This window comes from Misgurnus anguillicaudatus, chromosome 2, assembly GCF_027580225.2.
Source record: "Misgurnus anguillicaudatus chromosome 2, ASM2758022v2, whole genome shotgun sequence".
In the NCBI taxonomy this organism is placed as follows: Eukaryota; Metazoa; Chordata; class Actinopteri; order Cypriniformes; family Cobitidae; genus Misgurnus; species Misgurnus anguillicaudatus.
The window spans coordinates 4,153,633-4,165,972 of NC_073338.2; the positions used below are offsets into that span (position 1 = coordinate 4,153,633).

The 12,340-nt window shown below is 35.7% G+C and overlaps 2 protein-coding genes across 4 annotated transcripts; one reads left to right on the top strand and one right to left on the bottom strand.

The window, feature by feature from the left end:
* Window positions 1–1,786: 1,786 nt before the first annotated feature.
* On the bottom strand, window positions 1,787–4,536 carry LOC129443442 (SLAM family member 6). Of its 3 annotated transcripts, XM_055203910.2 has the most exons (7): window positions 4,460–4,536; window positions 4,318–4,384; window positions 3,752–4,096; window positions 3,450–3,519; window positions 3,217–3,359; window positions 2,859–2,969; window positions 1,787–2,591 (listed from the first exon to the last, which is right to left on the bottom strand). In XM_055203910.2, exons 1-7 carry the CDS (start codon window positions 4,460–4,462, stop codon window positions 2,575–2,577), a joined length of 756 nt encoding a protein of 251 aa, XP_055059885.2. In that variant the 5' UTR covers window positions 4,463–4,536; the 3' UTR covers window positions 1,787–2,574. The 3 variants fall into 3 exon arrangements, with proteins under 3 accessions (XP_055059885.2, XP_055059884.2, XP_055059883.2); XM_055203909.2 differs by having other exon boundaries at window positions 2,859–2,884; window positions 3,217–3,519; XM_055203908.2 differs by having other exon boundaries at window positions 3,217–3,519.
* A 1,039-nt stretch (window positions 4,537–5,575) lies between these two features.
* LOC129443443 (uncharacterized) lies at window positions 5,576–10,770 on the top strand. The gene is made up of 4 exons (XM_055203913.2): window positions 5,576–5,790; window positions 8,539–9,712; window positions 9,795–9,814; window positions 10,532–10,770. Exons 1-2 carry the CDS (start codon window positions 5,737–5,739, stop codon window positions 9,664–9,666), a joined length of 1,182 nt encoding a protein of 393 aa, XP_055059888.2. The 5' UTR covers window positions 5,576–5,736; the 3' UTR covers window positions 9,667–9,712; window positions 9,795–9,814; window positions 10,532–10,770.
* Window positions 10,771–12,340: the final 1,570 nt, after the last annotated feature.

Genomic DNA, 12,340 nt, shown 5'->3' on the forward strand with positions numbered 1-12,340 from the left:
AGCAACGTTGGGGAGTACATTTCGGTGAATCCATTTTTTAACTATTCAATAGTTTGCGACGTGTGATTCGGGGGCTTTTATGTGTTTTGGCCATTTACAAAAGCACCAGATCTTTTTGAAAAAATTCATAATTTATTAATATGCTATATTCTTACCTGCCAATATGGCAAAAAATATATTTTCAAACATAATTTTTAATATTTTAAAATATACCAAAAGGTACAAAAAATGTATGTACTGAAATATATTTTGAAATATGTTAACAAAAATGTATTTTTACCGCAATATTTTTGGTATTTTTTTTAAATATATTTTAAAGCATTTATTTTTGTCACATTGAAAGAAAAACGCTGTATGTTACAAACCTGTATACAACAGGTTTAAAAAATATATATATATATATATATATATATATATATATATATTTAACTGTAATATTGCCATATCAGTTGTAAAATTAGAAATGTATTTGTTGCCCCTGAAATACATTTTGAAATATATGTTAATATATGAATGTTAAAACTAAGTATATTTTCCAATTAAAAAATTATTAATTAATTAAGCTTTACTCTTACATATATTTAAAACATATTTTTGGCCAAAGAAACTGATTTTTGCTGTATGGGTGTTCCGGACACACTGTGAGTTGCCAAATCTCATGAGACAAATACACAACCATAGCTTTAAAAAGCCCGTTTTTAACCTTCATATATAAACATACATTTAAAAATGTATTTGAAATTATATGGAGGGCTAAATATATATATTTTTAATACTTTAAAATGTTTAAAAATGCTAAAAAGTATATTTGTGAAAAATATTTTTTGTAAACATTGCCAAATATATATATTTGCTGAAATAGGCTATATATATATATATATATATATATATATATATATATATATATATATATATATATATATATATATAGTATATTTTTGCTGTATGGAGACCTCAGAGTTTAAGTGTTTTAGGCTAATGTCCACCTTTATGCCATGTTAAATAAAACAAATTTCCTTATTTTGTGGGATTTATTCTTTCAAATGAAATTTAATAAAAATGTATTACAATCATCAGCCATTTTGTCACTAAGAAAGATGATTTAACACAACGGGACAATGCTTCGCATTGTCATATAAAAAAACTATAATAGATGAGCACCAGATGTTAACTCAATTCACATCTCACTACTCATTAATCAACTGAACATGTACTACAGCGCCATCTAGGGGACATTAATGCTATGGCAACGCAACAGCATCATCAAAATTATTTTTATTATTATTATTTTATTGTTATTTTTAATATTTTTACACAAACTGTCTGGAAAATCCTTGTAAAAAATAAAACCTATTAATAACCACCAGGGAACATTTTGTATAAGTTATTTTTACATAAAGAAAGAATTGTGGGAACAAGGTTTTGTGGTTTAAAAAAAAAATCAACCTAAAAAGAATGTAAGCAAATGTGACCCAAGTAATAATAATGTTAAAGAACATCCCGTGTTTCCTGGGAAATAAAATTGCTTTAAACATCCAGGCCACTACATTCGTTGCCCTCCTGCTAGTGCAACAGGACACATAGCACAAAAATATCCATGAGCAGATTTTTTAGGCTGTCTTCCCACAGGTACAAAAGCTGTCACTGGGCAGTACCCTTAAAAAACCCTTTAAAACCTGTGAGGTACTAATATGATGTAAAAATGCATACTTTCTGAAAAGATGCCATTTTCAGCTTTTTTACCTTATTTTTTTTAGAGTGCATAGTGCAACATTCCCATTGTGAATATAAATCAAAACGTACACTTTTTAATCTTTTATTTACCAAAAGATTACACCAGCTATTCTGTAAATATTCTTCATAATTATTTATAAAATAATAAAAAACAGAAATGTAAAAAAAATGAAAAACCTGAGCATAAGGTTATGGTGTTATAGCCTGAAATCATGCTGTCAACATTTTCATCACAACAGTTACAACAAACATCATTTCATTAATTAAATAAAAACATTAAAAACATAAATGTATTTAAAACATATTTAAGCCTACCATAACAATGTACACTAAGCTGCTGACAATAATAAAACGGCAAATAAATATTATTAGATTTACTTAAAATAAACAACATGGCAGAATGTGCTGCAGCTGAAATAATCTTAATAAAATAAATCTACAGAAATAAAAGGTCACCTTATACAGGTCTGTGTTTAAATAAGAATTAAAACACAATTAAAAGTTCAATGATCACACACTTTTACAAATCACACTGGTTAACATTATTGTGAGAACATACATTAACCAAAACATGAAGGTTTTGAAAGGCATCCTGCATTACATCTGCACCATCATGTCTGGATGGACATTTTAAGTGATGGTGACACAAACACAGACTAGCAGAAACTATACAGAGTAGTTAATATTTTTCAAAACGCTCTTAATAAAATACTTAAAATGTTGCACAAACCAGAGTGATTGTGTGCATGTGTGCAAATACTTTACATTCTTCCTGTGTTGAACAGTACGCTTTGTGCAGGCTTTAAACACACAGGTTTTTTGTCACATTGTTCTTAAGTTTTAGCAATTTTCATCAGCTGGGTAAAACAAACAAACAAACACCAGGTTAAATGTTAAAGGAAACATTTTAAGAATGTTTTGGAGGATTTAAAAATAAAAATTTTCTCCAAATAATAATTGTACACTCTAAAAACCCTTGGGTTGTAATTTAACCTCTGCTGGGTTGTTTATATATAAAATATAAAAAATGGGTTAATTTAAAACGAACAACTTGGCTCATCCCTTTTTGACCCAATATTGGGTTAAAAATAACCCAGCATTTCTGGAGTGTATGCAATCCTTACCCTGTTTTTCTGCTTTTCGACGTTTCCTGCGGACACACAATATCCAAACTATCACTGTGACAGCTAAAGGAATCAACAATAGAAGCACCAAACAGTACAGCAAAGAGATTTCTGAAATGACAAACAGGTCCAAGTAGCTCAATGTCAGTCACAATCACAAATACAGGAAGACAAATCTGAATGTATACACACAGTGCAATAAAATATATCCTTGTAATTCATTACCACAGCATTAAAATTAAGTTTATTGTAGTGAACAAAGTAGTTTCCTATTCATATTAATACACAACCATAAGAATCATTTACACTAGAACAAGTCTAAAACCAATGCTCTCGTCATTTTGCTGGGATAACCTACCTGAATATGGCTGACAGAGATCTGTAATGTTCACTCGTGCAGTCCGGTTGCTGATAAAATTGCTAGCAACACAGCTGTAAGTGTTTTGATCGTAATAGTCCACCTCCAGAGGGAGAGAGAGAAAGCTGCTGAGACCAGAGCCACTGATGTTGGAGAGCAAATCATTTTCTTTATAAAAAGAAAGAGTCACCCATGATGCATTTCTCACAGAACACATCAATAGACATTTTGACCTTGAAAATCTCTCTGATGTTGTAGAGTTGTGTGAAGAGTCCCTGGTAATGACTGGAATGGGAAGAGGGGCTGAAAGATATGAGAAACAGAAAGAAAACTGGCAGGTAAAATACCAAAGAGGTCCTCAGTTGAGACAATACTACAATCTATGATATTTTATGACAATAATTCATATTCAACAAAAAAGACAATTCTGTCACCATACTCACCTAATGACAGAAATGCAATTAATGTGTTAACTAATCCTTAAAATATTGTTTTTAATGTTTAATAAATATTGAAATGACTTTAACTTTCTCACCATAGACTTTAACATTGAACATTTTATTTAATTTCTTTTGGTTGGTGATGATGACTGATTTATAAAGTCCAGAGTGTTCTGCACTGATGTTCTCAATGGTCAGAGATCCAGTCTGATGGTCGAGTCGCAGCTGGTCTCCGAATTGCTCTTTGTGACACACATATATCGAAAACATATACGACCACTTAATGATTTCAGCAATACGAGTGCCTGGACTGTCAGATCCAAACAACCACATTATGTGATCATTTTTTTTTATTGCTCTAATATCAGTGTGTAGGGTGACCGACTCGCCCACATTCACTGACACTGTCTCGATGGTATCTGTCTCTGCACCAAACACACCTGGAGGACCCCAAAAACATCATTAAAAAATAAGTTAAATCTTACATATGTGAAACCTTTTAACAAGCCATTGCTCAAAACTTCTAACAATGTAAGACTATGCACTATGCAGGCCTAAGATTCAATGTGGTGAATTCAAGTATAAGTCCAGTTTGATGTCAAAATAATAGGAGTGCAATCTAATGCAGACTCAATTCCATAAGAAACAAAAATAAGCGTACCGATCATAACTGAGAAGTACAGATAAAAAACTCTGTTGACGTTCATTTTTCTTTTGATCTTCATTCTCTGTTGAATAATAAAGTGATTAACGCTTAATGGCTTCCTCCAAGAAAATTATTATGTGTAAAATTGAACGTTTACCATGGCAGTGAGAGGACCAACAATGAGCGTCAAACATTCAGGCTAATAACGCAATGAAAAGCGTGGACGAAGTTTGAAGTGGATTCCTGCCAGGTACCAATGACGCGAGGTTTGGGTGGGGCGATACCATGGCTCCGCCCCAAGCGTAGACACGCCCCGTTCTGCACGCTCTCGCTTTGATAATGGAGAGAGCATTCATTTCTTTCTCCAGGGGTCTTAACCTTATTGACAACCAAAAACCACATAACAAATGGCATTTGTTAATGAAAATCGAGTTGAAACAATCTGTTTGTGCTGGTGCTAGTGGGATAAATATGACAATTAAGACTTTCTTCTGTCGACTTCCCTCTTTCGATTATAAAACGTTTGCTTACAATAATAAGAAAGTTTATCGTATATATTGTGGTTGTGCATCGAGAAACTGATACATTGTTTTAAAGCAACAACTACGAGTAATTGGATTTTGAAACGAATGCATTTGTTTTAGTATTTACAACTCAACACTATTGTCGATTACGGTTTCGTCCAGTAGGTGGCAGTGCAGCATAACACCACAAGAATAACAGTGGCTGCGTCCAAATACCCACACTTGGGGTCGTCTTTGCACTTGAACACTTGACTACTTACATGACGTATGTCCTGAATTTTGGCCAAGTGTCGTAGTGGGCGTGAACTGAATATCACAAGGGTGCCTGTAGAATTATTCATCAGATGGAACATTGTAAAAACAAATGTCAATCCAGATGGCAGCAGTTTGCACCAAAATGGATTTTATTTTTATTTAGGCTACTTAAAATATATATATATAAGTATTTTTTAAATAATGAACAATCTGAAATAAACATTTGCTGAACTTAAATACTTATCTGAAACCTTCAGATACAGAATTTTTGCACCTGTAATAAAAACATTCATTTTGTGAATGCAGCTTTATTAAAGTGTATTGTTTATTCTGTAGTCCCTGAATAAACGACATAATTACTGTTGTTTTCAATAACAACAGTTGCAGATGTTTTACAAAATACATAACAATGTTTTACTACCAAATGTTACTATATTTATTAAAAGTTAACGCGACTTCTTGTGAGGTTTGGGCATAAATCTCACGGCTTGACGGCAGTCTTGTGCACAAGTTACTCCGTCTTCCTGTCGCGCGCACGCGCTCTCGACGCAGTAAAGGTATAGACTGGTAGAGACACGGTTGTTATAAGGTTAGGTGTAACAACAACTGCAACCTACTGATGTAAATATAAGAGATTAAAGAGTTGACCAAGGACATGCGTGACGAGGAACAATGCAGATTACAAAATGGAGATGCAGTCAAAAGAAAGGTTTGTATCCGAATGTATCCATGATTCGGCAGTGTAGTGTTGTTAGATATTCACATACAAGTATTCATGTAACAGTTTAAATTACTGGTGTTATGGATTAACAGGGGAGGTGGGCGTGCACACATGCCATTTTACTTGGCTGGGTCTGTATAAAATTAAGCTGCTGAGAGTAAAATATTAAGTTTTCACTCTTATTTTTAGACTTTAGGAATAAGTGTTTGGAGTAGGTCTCAGCTCCCAAATTATTTTAAACACCTAAACTGGTTAGTAGTAGCAGAATGGCAGCAGAGATGTGGAAATCACACACTTTCCGTCAAATTAATGTGTTGAAATTGTTTAAATCCCACCTTATTTCTGTTCAGTGGTTCCCAAACTGGGGGCACAAGGTGGACAGTTCTATGTCATTTTATAGAGTATATTAATTTGTTGTAAATTCTGTGTAATCAAACCTCAAATCTCAGTTTGAGATTCTGTCTCTGAGATTTACCGAAAATGCATATTAATACAGACAATATAAGCATAAGGTAAATGTTTATTATATATTTTGCAAACAAAATCTGTACGAGCATGAGCTTTCATAATTCTTTATAAAAAAAAAAAAAAATTTAAATTCATGTCTAACAATTAAGATTATAAGTAACTGGAGACAAAATGTTTTTGAATTCCACACAGTAGATCGTAAACCTTTGAGTTGGTTGAGAGAAAATGTTAAATTGTGCTTTTATGCAGAAAAACTATAACTATACTATACGAGGCGAATAGTATGTCCGAATACATGGTATTCCAAAAACAGGGCTGCGTTCAGCCCGACAAAACGTTGCACAACGTTTATTAAACTGAGACGGTGATGCATTGAACACCCTGTTGTGATGACGCAAGAGTTGCAACTACGGTAGCTGAGAGGCCATTCTTGTGTTCTTTTTTTAACGCTTCTGGAGCCTGATGAAATCGTTATAAATGTGTGTTTAATACTGCAAAATACCCTCGATGGTACAGTCACTGACCTTGCCGTCCAGAATAAAAGACAACATTCCAACTTGAACCCATTGAGCGAGCTGTCTCTTTACTACCGCGTGGTTTTATACATCTTGCCGCTGATTGGGCCGACATTTCTGACACACCCACCAAACAAGAGAAAACGCTTCTAAAACCTGTTGCATTCCGTTGCACACCGTTTCAAGGAAACATGTCGTTCAACACGGAAACCGTAGCAAAACGTTGTGCACCGGTGTGAGATTGAACGTGCCCCAGTATGGAAAAAGTACCCGGATGACCTACTACTTCCGGTTAGATTTCGTAGCGTGCATACGATGGACACTTCACTATCTCGTGATGCCCCGCGAGCGGAATTATGCAAAAAGAAAGGCGAAAGCAGGCGTTTTTGCTCTGGTTTGACATGACATGATGTGATGACGATGTATGTCACAGGATGTATCAACATGGCGGATGTAGTATGTCCGAATTGCATTCATACACTCTAAAAACAAACGGTGCTATATAGCACCAAAAGTGGTTCTTTGCTCGCAATCACAGAAGAACCGTTTTTAGTGCCATATAGCACCAGTGAAGCACCTGTGAAGAACCATATAGTGCTATGTAGAACCAAATGTGGTGCTATATGGCCCCTATTTGGTTCTACACAGGTGCTTCACCGGTGCTATATGGCACTAAAAACGGTTCTTCTATGATTACGATTCAAATCAACAGTTTTGGTGCTATATAGCACCGTTTGTTTTTTTTAGAGTGTACTACTAGGATTCCTACTATAGAGTACTTACTGTTTTAACAGTCAGTAAGTAAGTACTTCATTTTCAGTACCTACTGAACAGTATGCGGTTTTGGACGCAGCCCCTATCTCTTATAGACGGTTTTAGCAGCAACAACATAAACACGTAACTTCCGGTAAACTTTGAGAAGAATAAGTAACAACAAAGTCCTTTTAAAGTGGTTTATTTATATAACAAGCAAAATAAACAACACGTAGATTAAATGGCAACCCAAAACATTTGTTCTTTTCGACGAGGTATTTGTTTAAGAGTTCAGTTTCAGCAACTAGTCAGACCATTAAACAAACTGAAACCCGAAGTAAAGTTCGGACCAGACGCTTATCGCGTCACCGCACGTGAGCCAGATGAAACGGTCTATATAGGCCCTGTCCCAAATCGTGCACTTCATGTGGCCTTAAATTGCGCGTGCTCGCTTAGTCCACGAGTCCGTAGGGTGTCCCATCTGTCATTTTTACGCTTTGAAGTGTGCTCATCAGCGCCTCCTTTGCCCCCTTGATGCGGTCTTCAGCGAAGGCAACTTCTCTACCTATTTCCGGTGTGACGCTCGAGTGTCCCAAAATACGACTCCGTTGCACCCACGTGGACTCGTATTAAGGGTCCCTAAAGTCTGGACTACGTGATGTTATCAAAGTGTGGACTCTGAGGAGGACCACAAGTCCGGAGTGTGCCATTTGGGACTATATTTGGCATCTGCTGAGAAACCAGGTTAAAGTATATGCTGCTAAGCATGTCTACTTACCAAGTTAACACAAACCTTTGTTGATCCATAACACCAGTAAAGAAAAATACATCCAAGTCACTTTTATAGCAATGAATTAGCCTTTAGGAAATAAAAGATCGATTTCTCAGTTTCTGGAAAAAAATTACACATTATCATCATCTTTTTAGACCGCCTGATATAGAAGTTAAAGAGGAAAGTCAGAAATGTTCATACCTGATTTCATTTTTTATTTGCACACAGACTGAAAAGAAAATCTCACAAAGATCAGAAGCTGCAAAGCCTTCGATTTGTCCGGATTGTGGAAAGTGTTTCCTGCGAAAAGCACATCTGAAGAGACACTCAATAATTCATAGTGAGGAAAAACCTTTCTCATGCTCACAATGTGAAAAGAGTTTCATGTGTAAAGATAAACTGAAGCGTCACCTAAAATTTCACTCTGGAGATAAAACTTATGAATGCTCTCAGTGTGGGAGGAATTTTGCATGTCAGGGATCTCTGAAACGGCATACGAACGTTCATTCAGGAGAAAAATTATACAACTGTTCTCAGTGTGACAAAAACTTCAGCAGAGCTGAAGGTCTCAAATATCATCTGCGTACTCACATGGGAGAAAAGCCATTTAAGTGTGACAAGTGCGCTAAACGATTTCGTTCAACCTCTCATTTAAACAGACACCAGAAGATTCATTCAAATGAAAGGCCTCACTTATGTCCTATCTGTGGAAAGAGTTTTTCACAGCTGGACCATTTTAAAGACCATCAGAAAATGCATGCCGGCATAAGAGTGTATATGTGTTTCGAATGTGAGAAAAGCTTCACTTCATCTAGCCATTTAAAAAGACACCAAAAAATCCATGAAGGAAACCTCAAAGATCACAATAAGGAGAAGCCTCACGAATGCTCCCAGTGTGGGATGAATTTTGCACTGCGGGGATCCCTGAATCGCCATATGAACATTCATTCAGGAAAGAAATTATATAACTGTTCTCATTGTGACAAAAACTTCACCAGAGCTGAAAGTCTCAGATATCATCTGCGTATTCACAAGGGGAAAAAGCCATTTAAGTGTGACAAGTGCAGTAAACGCTTTCGTTCGACATCTCATTTAAACAGACACCAGAAGATTCATTCAAATGAAAGGCCTTACTTATGTCCTTTCTGTGGAAAGAGTTTTTTACGGCTGGACCATTTTAAAGACCATCAGAAAACGCATGCTGGCATAAGAGTGCATATGTGTTTTGATTGTGGGAAAATCTTCACGTCATCTAGCCATTTAAAAAGACACCGAAAAGTTCATACTGGAGAGAAAGACATCAAGACTGAAAAGAATTTCGCTTATTTCAGATCAGTTAAAAATAAAAAAACATGAGATTCAGCTTACCAGGAGCCATAACAAACCCAGCATTTGCTTTCAGGTAATGTACTTAACGTTTGTCATCTTGTGTAGATCCTTTTCAGTAATATAAACTGGTTTATGTATTTTCTCTGTCTTTTCAGACAGAGCTGGTGCTAAGCAGGTGAGACATGCTGTTTCTTTTTATGGTTTTTATTTTTCAGAAATAATGTTTTGCATTTCCAAGGTTTATTTATAATTTGGTTACGCACCACTCAGTCAGTGTGCCGCCATATTTACACTGTAAAAAGATTCCGTAGAAATTACAGTATTACTGGCAGCTGGTTGCCAGTAATTTACTGTAGATTTAAATTTATGCTAATTACCTGCACCATTTTGTTCAAAGTTAAATGAAAATTAAACATTAGCAAGTCTTTATCTTTACAGAACAAAACTAAAATAACAGCTTCATGCAAAGCACTCTGGGAAACAAAATCTGAAGGAAAAAAACAGAAAAGAGTTGATGAGGATTTTTGGTTCCCAGAATGCTTTGCATGAGGCTGTCACTTCATATTTTTATTCTGTAAGACAAAGACCTGCTAATGTTCAATGTTCATTCAACCTCGAACAAACTGTTGTCAGTAAATAACATACATTTAAATTTACAGTAAGTTACTGGCATCCAGCTGCCATCAAAAAAGTACTCATAAATGTAAAAGTTGTTCATAAATGTATTTTAAAGCGAAACGATGGGCTTGTGGACGAAAAATAGTCACATTTCAAACTTTTCTGTTTCAAACAGTTGTAGTATCCTTCCTTACCGTGTAATATGCTAAACTCCACCTAAAACAACTTTACACCTCTATCTTTGATTATATTGAATTTACTTTGTTTATTTCAGACCTGACCAAGAAAAAAGAGGAGAGTCAAAAACTTAATGAAGAATCTGTTTCAGTGCTTCTCATTTATCATGTTTCAGCTGTTCGTAGACTGAAATTGCTTTAAAAAAAAAATGTTTGAACTTTTGTTGTGTTGGATTTTTTTATGACTGACGACAGTCGCTTAACCTTATGTTCAGGGCCAGTTCTGGTGTCTGTTGTGTAAATAAATAAAACTACATACAAAATCCGTTCCATATAAGCAGTTTAATCTGGTTATTTCTTGTTTATTTCTTGATTCTGTTTACATTTGTTTAAAATGTCACCATTGTGCACAATTGAATTTGACTGGCGGTTTCCCAAACTTAAGCACAGTCCCAGACCAAAATGCAGTCTTAAAGGATTAGTCCATTAATCCAGACAATTTACTCACCACCATGTCATCCAAAATGTTGATGTCTTTCTTTGTTCAGTTGAGAAGAAATTATGTTTTTTGAGGAAAACATTCCAGGATTTTTTTCACTTTAATGGACACTTATTAGTTTTAACGGAGTTTCAAAGGACTCTAAACGATCCCAAACGAGGCATAAAGGTCTTATCTAGCGAAACGATTGTGATTTTTCACAAGAAAAAAAAGCACTTTTAAACCACAACTTCCCGTCTATCTCTGGTCCTGTGACGAGCCAGCGTGACCTCACGCAATACGTCATCACGTCAAGAGGTCACAGAGGACAAATGCGAAACTCCGCCCCAGTGTTTACAAGTGTGGAGAAAGAGGACGTTCTGACATTGTTGTATGTCGAATGATACTACTGAATGTCTTTGTGTCAGATTATTGTTTAAAATGGTCCCCAAATGTGCGTTTCATAAATGTAACACGTGACCTTTCTATGTCGCTACGCAATTACGTGAGGTCGCGCTGGCGCGTCACAGGCCCGGAGATAGACGAAAAGTTGTGGTTTAAAAGTTCATATTTTTATTTTTCTTGTCAAAAATGACAGTCGTTTCGCTGGATAAGACCCTTATGCCTCATTTGGGATCGTTTAGAGTCCTTTGAAACTCTGTAAAAACTGCAATTTTAAACTGCATTAAAACTGTTACATGTTGGTGTTGATTAAAGTCCATTAAAATGAGAAAAATCCTGGAATGTTTTCCTCATAAAACATAATTTCTGCTCGACTGAACAAAGAAAGACATCAACATTTTAGATGATATGGTGATGAGTAAATTATCTGGATTTTTTTTAAGAAAATGAATGGACCAGTGGCGGCTGGTGTCTTCTTTTTTTGAAGCGCACGATGCGAAGTTCGTCACATGTATGTAGCTTGTCATGTGTGTGGTTCGTAATTTCAAAATATGTATTCTGCGCTTTGAGAGATCGTGTGTTCATCACGTGTCATGCCAAAATAAGGGCCTGCTGCAGACGCGTCTAAAAGGTTTATGATGAAGGAGACGCTCGCGTTTGCCAGATACTCGCATAATCTCATGCGTAATCAGAGTTTACTGTTAAGGAAGTGTCTAGCGTGTATTTTGGGAACGTGAGCATCTCTTTTATCATAAACGGCCCTATTTTGGCCATAAATGTGTGTTGGCAGTGTGTGAACCGAGTCTGATGTGTGTGTGAACCTTCTCTGATGAAGCCAATACTGAAGGATTTAAGCTGCAATTCATCGATCATTATTGCCACAATACAACAATACGATAAGAAGGGGGTCGTAGTGTCAGCAGGCAAGCTGCAGGATCGTCACTTTACAATAGGTGTGTACGACAAGAACAGATCACTCTCTACATCACTCTCGTGGTACTCTGATGTCATCCGCGTGATGGTGTTT